General features: G+C 35.1%; 1 protein-coding gene across 1 annotated transcript in view; it reads left to right on the top strand.

The window, feature by feature from the left end:
- Positions 1-4,598, top strand: part of LOC107661343 (protein dispatched homolog 3-like) — a 41,859-nt gene extending 37,261 nt beyond the window's left edge. Inside the window, exons 17-20 of the mRNA XM_016450867.1 lie at positions 97-256; positions 492-605; positions 1,571-1,746; positions 4,115-4,598. Of these exons, the coding sequence (XP_016306353.1) occupies positions 97-256; positions 492-605; positions 1,571-1,746; positions 4,115-4,459 (795 nt within the window). The 3' untranslated portion in view covers positions 4,460-4,598. The remainder of the gene's footprint in view (positions 1-96; positions 257-491; positions 606-1,570; positions 1,747-4,114) is intronic.
- The last annotated feature ends 4,499 nt before the right edge of the window (positions 4,599-9,097 follow it).

The raw sequence follows: 9,097 nt of genomic DNA, 5'->3' as shown, positions 1-9,097 counted from the left end.
AAATTAATTGATAATGTAATTAATTAAATTAAAAAATGTAATCGCTTGACAGCCCTAATTTATATATAAGGGTTCTTCACTGTCTCTGTGTTTCAGACCACCTACAAGGGAAAGTCTTCGTTTCAGACTCACTCTGATTTCCTCCAATGGGAAAGTTTCCTGCAGAAACAGCTCGCATCACTCCCAGCATCCTCGGCTCTGAGACGAGGCTTCCAGACCTGCCAACACTGGAAACAGATCTTCATGGAAATTATAGGCAAGAGAGTAAAAATAGAATGTGGCAAAGACAGAAAGGAGCTTTGATAAAAATGGCCCTGCTTGAATAAATGAGCAATTTAAGAGCGATTAGTCTGAGGCGCAGACATCATTAACATGAGTGCTTATTAACTTCACTCTCAACAACTGACAATAATGAATCTGCAGTCAGATTCTCTATTTATATTGCGTTAACCTCTTTGAACTGCTCTTTATGCACTGCCCTGTGACTGTAGGTGTGGAGAGCGCCCTCTACAGTCTGCTGCTGTCACTTGCCATTTGCATCGCATCAGTAGCTGTGTTTACTGCTCATCCACTGCTGCTGCTGCCAATGCTGCTGAGCATTCTGGGTATGTCATACCTGTACAAAATATTAACTATTAGTGTTTAAACTTTTGATGTTTATTTTTGTTAGTTCTTTTTTTTTTTTTGAGTGAATCTCCGCTGTTATTTCCAGCCACTTATTTACATTTAAGTGCTAAAATTACTAAAAGCAAAACAGAAATAAATTAAAGCTAAATAGAAATATAAAAAACAAAAACTAATAAAAGGACAAAAGCAAATAACAAAATGGCTTTAATATGAAAACTGAAAATATAAAAAAGCTCATTCAAAATATTAATAAATACTGTACTAGTGTATAAATCATACAAAATAAATGCTGATTACAGTATATGATGGTCTAATGAGTCTTTATAATATTATATACTATACATATAATATATTTATATTATGTTGACTTTATAATATTTAATATTTCCTTGGGTAATAATGTCATTTTATTTTTGCATGAAATGTGACCTGGACATGCTTATGTGAGATTGACTCTGTGACCCCTTGAAATATTTTACCACCCTTTATTACGGCCAACTAATTTTCATCGAGGATACAAATGCAGCGTCTCCCTTTGGACGGTGCCATCAAACGCCTGCTTCAGCCATTCTGTTGAATTGAATTGACTCATGTAATATGTACTGACAGTGAAAATCATTGCCTTTGAAATGTGCGGCTCTATTCCCATCTCATTTATATGTTAATACAATATGCCAGACATGACCGTAATTTAACTCGCTTTCAACCGGGAGTATTATCACTACAAGTGATTACTCAGACTGAACGAATATACAAATTATGCGAAATGAAAAGAGACTGTGAAAATCATCCCACTCCTACGTGCCCAACTAAACAAGGAAATAGATTTCAAAAATGTGCAATGATGCTTGAATTCAAGTAGGGGAAGGAATAATAATAATGGGACTAACGGAGTGTTTTTAATCAGTAGGAAGAGTTTTTAAAAAGCATGAACTCTTGGCAGGTATGGTGTGTCTGGTGGTGGCGGTGATGTATTGGCTGGGATGGGAGATGGGTGCAGTTGAAGCCATCTCTCTCTCCATATTGGTGGGCTCTTCGGTGGACTATTGCCTTCATCTAGTGGAGGGATATTTACTGGCTGGGGACACTGACACCTCAGGACTGGCTAATCACAGTTCGGTATGATTTACATTTATCCATTAGTGTCGAAATCTCCCGTGATGTTGAAATGAAAAGATAGCTCCTGACTGTTTTCGTGATGTGGTCACATGTGTTTTGGGCTTGTAACACTGGAGATTTGTTGGATCCCAGGTAGGGACGTCATTAAAGCTGTTCGGACGCTGGGGTTTTCTTCCAGCATTGTGCCCTAGAGCGAGACACTGAACGCTGGGAGCTCATTTAAACCGGCCGACTGTAAGCTGCCCTGGATAAAACAGCATCTCCTAAATAAAAACCAAAAACAAGTTCATGCTCTCACTCGTATGCATCAGGTACCTTTCTATATGGCAATGAAGCCCTGTATAAATAATGGATTATAATGGTTGATATTATAACACATTCATAATAATGCAATTAATAATTAAATGATTTAAAACTGCTGAATGACATATGTTATGAGATATTAACTTAAGGTGTGTTTAATAATGGATTATAATGGTAATTTTGATGCAGTATATTATAACACATTATTTATTAATAGTTTGTAATCATTAGATCTATAGCTCACATGTGTGAGCTGTGTGTGTTTAAAACATACACTCCACTGTTAATTCATCAAAATGACTGAGGAAAATGGATGTTAATTTTATTTTGTATTATTATTATGTTAATGATAATGAAAACAAGGCAATAAATTCATGCCAGTAATTAAAAGATTTTGATTAAAACTGTTGAAGGAAATATCACAGCTAGATACTAAATTAAGGTGTGTTTAATAATTAATTATAATGGTGTTCTTGATGCATTAATAATATTTTTATATTTATTAAATGTCAATATATTATTTAATATATAATATATTTTTATTAGATTATTTCTGTCATATATTATAGATTTATATTAAAGTTGATTTATCTTAGTTAGCAGGGCATTAGACATTATCGATACAACTAAAATAGACAAAACCAAAACTTCAGTAACAGTCATTATTTTATTTTTGTGTTTAATTTTAAATTACATATTATAATGTATTATGTTAGCTATATACTATATGTTTGTTTATTTTTATTTTTTATTATCAATATATTTTATATATATTTACGTTTATCTTCCGTCAGTCAGAATCGTATAATAACTGTCATTTTGACAAGGCATCATGTTTCCTAACAATGTTTAAAGAAAAATCTATAAAAACGATAGTTGCCTATAAACCAACACTGGTTAATAATGTGGTGGATTGAAACACTTGAGCTGCGTGACGATGACAGGTGATCTTTTACGTTAACGACATTAATTAGGAGTCGTTTACAAGCAGAGAGCTGAAACCATTCAGTTGCGCGCAAGTTCAAGATCATTTGCGATTCATAGATTTCACATCTGAAAGAGAGGCGTTTTCTGTGCGTAAATTCATTCTATGAATCACACGTACGCATATTTGAGAGATGATCGTAAGATCAAATTTAGGATGGTTTCTGCACAACATTTTATAAATGAGGCCCTGGGTCTTTCATATCAACAACAATTTTCATATTTGTCGTTAAATGTTGATACATGTATGCAGGGGCGTGTCTACGTGGTGGCCAGGTGCCACCCCAGGTGCCCCCCCAACTAGATGTCTTGCCATAGGCTTGTTTTTAGTAAATTTCTAATTTTAGGCGGTTTCTATAGTGTGATCTTAATGACAATGTCGAGAGCGCATAATGTTACGCGATCCATGTGCGCGAGGACGAATCTGTCCACTCCCAAGCGGATTTCCTTCACTCACACAAAACTGGACGTGTGCTTTTAACATACATCGTTACGTAAACACAGCCCCCGCCCCCCGGCCACCCTCTTTTGGCCACCCTCTTTTGAGCCAGTGCCCCAGACTGCCCCCTCCCCCATTTAAAATGCTCTAGACATGCCCCTGCATGTATGAATGTCTGAATATTTGGTCTGATTTTACACTTTCTAATCAACTAATATATTTTCAGCTAGAGAAAATTTGACAAATTAATGACTATAAAAATGAAATACTGACTAAATTATAAAGAATATTTTCATTAGTAGACAAAAAGTATGACTAAAACAGGAAGCTGTGTAAACATGAACAGTATGACTGCAGCGGTTATGGAGCGTTATTTAATTAAATTCTCTGCTATTGTGAATGCAATCGCTGACAGAGTTGCCAAAACTCACCACAGACGAACTCAGTAAACATGAGGGGCAATTCACACTTCTTCATTTAGTAGATCTACCAGACAAGGAATTTGAAAACAAGCCACCAAAGTGAGAGTAGCGAAGCAGAAAAAAGGCAAAGTCAGAGTGTTTTTTTATTTTTTTTCTCTCACGCGAGGCGAATGTTAATATGAGTTTTCACACGCGTCATTCCCTCTGCTTGGGCTTACAGGAGTCCTCCATCAAACGGCAGACACGGACCCTTGAAGCAGCCAATCACGTGGGCGTTGCTATAGTTTCCAGTGCCGTGACGACGGTGATTTCAACCATTCCGCTCTTTTTTTGTGTCATCGTGCCTTTCGCCAAATTCGGTCAGATTGTGGCCATCAACACGGCCATCTCCATCGCCTTCACGCTCACCGTCACGACCGCGCTGCTGGCCATGATGGGTCCCGGCGACTTCACCCGTCCTCCCAGAGCCGTGCTCAAAGCCGCTCTGGTGGTCCTGGTCGTGGGGGTCTGTGGAGGTGTGCTGTGGTGGACCGGGTCACAGTTCGCTCCGGACACACTGATCTGAATGGAGGAACCAGGGGGATTTCAAGAGAGCGACTGTGATTATTTCAGACGACATGTGTGAACTCTTTGGGAAACAGGTTTGGGAAAATGCAGTATTTAACATACAGTGGTGGCCAAAATCATTTGAACACTAGTATTCTCAGCAGCTGAAAATGGTTTTAAATCAGTTATTTTTATCTTTTTCTGTAGTGTGTCAGTAGGAAATATCAGTTTACATTAAAGACAGACTGGATGATGGTGAGCTCAGAACTCTGTGTGGAATGTAAACTGATATTTCCTACTGACACACTACAGCAAAAGATAGAAACAACTGACTAAAAACCATTTTTTTTAGCTCGTGAGAATACTAGTGCTCTAATAAATTTGGCCACCACTGTAAATGGCACACTGTTATAAATTAGGAAACCCTAATATGTGAAGAGTTTACAGTCTGCATGAAGGTAGCAGATGTGGGAAATGATGTCGGGCACATTTAGGTGAAGAACTATCAAGAATCGCTCTGTCAGGGACTTGTGTTTAATGTTAATGTATGACTAAAAGAGCTGACTATTCCTCGGTGTTTTGTATTTTATTCACAACCTGGACTGGAGTGACTCGGAGGGTCGTGAGGACGTGTCTTCTTTCGGTTCAAGCGTGACGAGGCCCTGAAGTCTCAGAAGAGGAGAACATGAATTCTGTGAATTCATCTCGTGTGTGACAGCAGGACAACACTGGAGGAGAAAGAACGTGTAAGATGAAGCTACTTTTTCATCGTCCTTGAAGGATGTTGTGTCGGAGTTGGTGTTTTATGTTGAAGTGAATTATTTGATTTCCAAATCTAGAAGACCTACTGTACATTTTGGTTGAAGTCAACATGAAATGGCATTCAAAATCTATTTTACTTTTGCAAGGTGACGTTTCTGAGTGAAGCAGGATATGTGTTTTATCCAACCCAATATCACGAGAAAACTTTTTACCAGGTGGAAATTAATACAATGTGATTTGTAGAAAAACTTTTTTTTCCATCCCTAACAAGATCATACAAATTATGAATCAGATCGTACAAATTCTCCACAAGACTGCCATTTTTAAATCGGGAATTGATTAGTAAAAAGTCATGTTCACCCTCCTGAGTATTTTAACGTATCACTTTGTCTTCGGATTGAAAGATTGTTAAAAAGCTGTGTTAGCTACAACAGTAACTCTGAAATAAATATATTAAATAACTTACATTTCCTTGTCAAGTAACTGAAAATAAGTGGAAGTACTAAAATTACTAAAACAAAAACTGAAATAAATATCAATTAAAGCTAAAAAGAAATATTAAAAAAGAAACTAAGAAAAATGACATAAACACTTAAAATTAATACAATGTTAAACAAAAATACAAAAACTGAAAGTTTTTAATTAAAATAAAATATAATTGAAAATATGAATAAATACTATAATAGTGTATATATACTATTTTATAAATACTATATATTAATATTATATAACAACACTAAAATAAAAAAATGTTATATATACAGTATATATATATATATATTTTTTTTTCAGTGTTATAATTTTCACATTGCCAAAACTCTGTCACCATTCTGTCATCATCCATATTTAGGATACAAAGAACATGCAAATGAACAGCCGTGTCAAGGTAAACATGGTGAGCAGAAACATTTTTGATTTTGAGAAAAAAAAAAATCCTCATAAGGCTCAAAGCTCATAAACTCTTTCTTAACAAATGTTCACTAATTTTTTTGACGATCTCATTGACTTGATCTCATTAGGAAAATTGAATTTTAATTGTGCAAAAATGTACAAGTTTTCGAAAAAGAACATGAAAGTTCACCCCTAACCTGTTCATCAGAGGGACTTAAGCAGATCATATGAAAACGTATATGTGTGCAAAAACATATAAGCTGCTGGAAATTCCCCAAACGTAAAATAATTACAAATTGCCACGAGAGTGTTATTTGTAATTACATGCTCAATAACACCGGAAAATAAGATCTATTTCTGATTTCATGTTGACTTTAAAGAACACAAAAGCCAACATTTTCCTACCTTAATGTAAGAGGTTACTGTAATGTTTGGTTTTGTCCAAAACCAATGAAGAGGGTTGCAGTACAGATCGTACTGCTTAGGGCACTTAGTTGTATTTAAAAACATGTTAAAAAGAGTTTTGTTTTTTGTCTGTGAAATGTTAAGGGTATTGTCTGGACTTTTATAAGATAAAAGTGTAAAATCATGGTGAATTTCATGCTGGCTTTTGTAAGATTCTGGTGAAACAAATATTGAGTTCTGCTGAGTGATGTTGTGCTTCTGATGTGGTTTGTTAAATTCCCAGTGAAACCCATTGTTTGCGTTCTTGTTTCTGCACACCAAACGGATCCACTTAACTCCGTCTGTCACTCTGTCTTCATCTTTTTTGATTGTTGCCATTTATCTGTGTTTCAAAACATATACACAAAGTTACAATGATCGCAGGTTACCTTCAGACAACTTGATCATTTTGACCCTTAACCAGCTGTCTGGAAATAATACAGCACTTCAGCAGCAATTCACTTACAGACACTCGCTGTCCTCCTAAAAGCTCTCCGCTGCGCTCCAATGCAGGATTTCAGCTCACCTTTACAGCTCTATCGGCTTTTCTTTTTTTGATAAATTCACACATTAACAGTTACACAGAATACATGCTGGCATCAGTAGGTGAAATGTACACCTCAAAAAAAAAACTTTTGTTTTGCATCAAGAAAATGTAATTAATTAAATAACATTTTAATTATTACATTTCATTTTTTTCTCCCCAAAGTCTATGTCTATAAATATTAATAACTACAATATGAAGTAAAAAATACACTAAATAAAAAAAAATATTGTGGTAAAAGAATCAAAAAATGATTTAGTACAATAAACATTATTAGAAATATACAATTTATTCATATTACAGTCATAAGCTACTGACAGTGGTTGGTTAAATTTGCTTTATTTTCTTTATGTAAAACACATTAATTTTTTTCTTTTAGTCAGTTTTGGGGTCAAATATGTCCCTGGCATTTCTTGACAGTTTACGCAAGATTCACCCCAAAATGGCTTATTGACAGAGCTAAAATGATTGTTTATGGGTATATCATAGGTAAAATAGCATATTTACATTACAACAATCAAATCAAAAATACAAAGTTGTATACCTCAATTATTTATATAATTGAGGTGTATATATAATTATATATATTTTTTCCCACTACATTTTTACTATACTTAATGTTCACATCTTTATTGGTAAGAGTTTTCTCACCAACTTCAAAATGATTCAAACACTTGCTTGACTTTATTTAGCTCTTCCCATCAATTCTGCTTAATTTTTAATGTTGGAAACGGTAGATGGGCATTAATAATGCACTGCGGTGACCATTCATAATTGATGATCTGTTATATAGCAAATTCAATACTGATATGTGGTTTATTTAGAAATCCAGTGTCACCAAGACGAGCAGGAGAGCCAAAGTCCAGCCTCAATGTGAGCTCAAGACCTTGAAACCATCAGCAACCAATGAAACGCCTTTAATACATGTAGGACTTTTCATTTCAATGTTCAGCTTCTAGTTGAACAACACCAGTTATATCAGAAAAAAAAAATCACTGAAAGCATTCAAAATTACATGATAGAGCACTTTGCCTTGAATTTGCTCTAACATAGTACTAACTACTGTAACTTAATTGGTATATTTGGGCTTTTATTCAATTAATTAAATGGTCAGTCAATAATTCCTGAGTCTACAAGACAAAATGTGACGAAGCATTTCAAAATTAAAATAACATTTTATGAAATAGATGCACTTGTTAACACTATGTGCAATACATAGGTGAAAATTAGCTATACAATATAAATAAATTGCATCTTTTGTCTGCAATTACACATAGCCTTCATCAAGTTATCTGTGGTTTAGTGTACTTTGAATACATTAATACATATTTACATACATACATATGATAAAATGCATAAACATGTACCAAGTCTTGTGTGGGAAGGCCAGTCAGGGTGAATAAATCAAGCATAAACTATTTATGCTGAGGTAACGTGCTAAAACAGATAATTTGAAGCCCGCGTTCGCACAAAAAACACTTTATTTCTAACAAAAAATAACATGGGCATTAAAAACATTAATAATGCTTAGGAGGACGTGCTTCGATTAGCAAAATGTACAAGTGCTCCACTACTCTAAAAAGCTATGCTAGGAAGCATATTCAAATACAGAGATGCTAAACTGGGTATCTTAGACACACAAAATAAAATCCATTTGAAGAACTAGGATAGAAGTTAGTCGATCTTGAGCATATGAGGGTAAGCTTGCAAGATCGTATATCGAGCAACTTGTTTGGTCACAGCACTCGTGGCTTGAGGTGAACTGATTCAAGGTTCAGATGGAAGGCATTGTCTAAAACCTTTTAAAACCCCAAAATGTGTCCTCTAAATCCCATAATCCTCATCATTTGCCTTCCTGGATCTCACACATCCAAGTCAAACAGTAACCAAGTCCTGCAACGATTAAAATCTAGTGTCTTGGAATGATTCAGTGGGTAACAACAATCAGATATCCTGAACCTGAGATTTAAAAGAGCTTTAGGTAAATCCACGAAGGCAAACAGGTGTGAAATTATG

Source organism: Sinocyclocheilus anshuiensis, unplaced genomic scaffold, assembly GCF_001515605.1.
Source record: "Sinocyclocheilus anshuiensis isolate Anshui unplaced genomic scaffold, SAMN03320099.WGS_v1.1 scaffold703, whole genome shotgun sequence".
Classification (NCBI taxonomy): domain Eukaryota; kingdom Metazoa; phylum Chordata; class Actinopteri; order Cypriniformes; family Cyprinidae; genus Sinocyclocheilus; species Sinocyclocheilus anshuiensis.
This window is presented reverse-complemented; position numbering and strand designations above follow the sequence as displayed.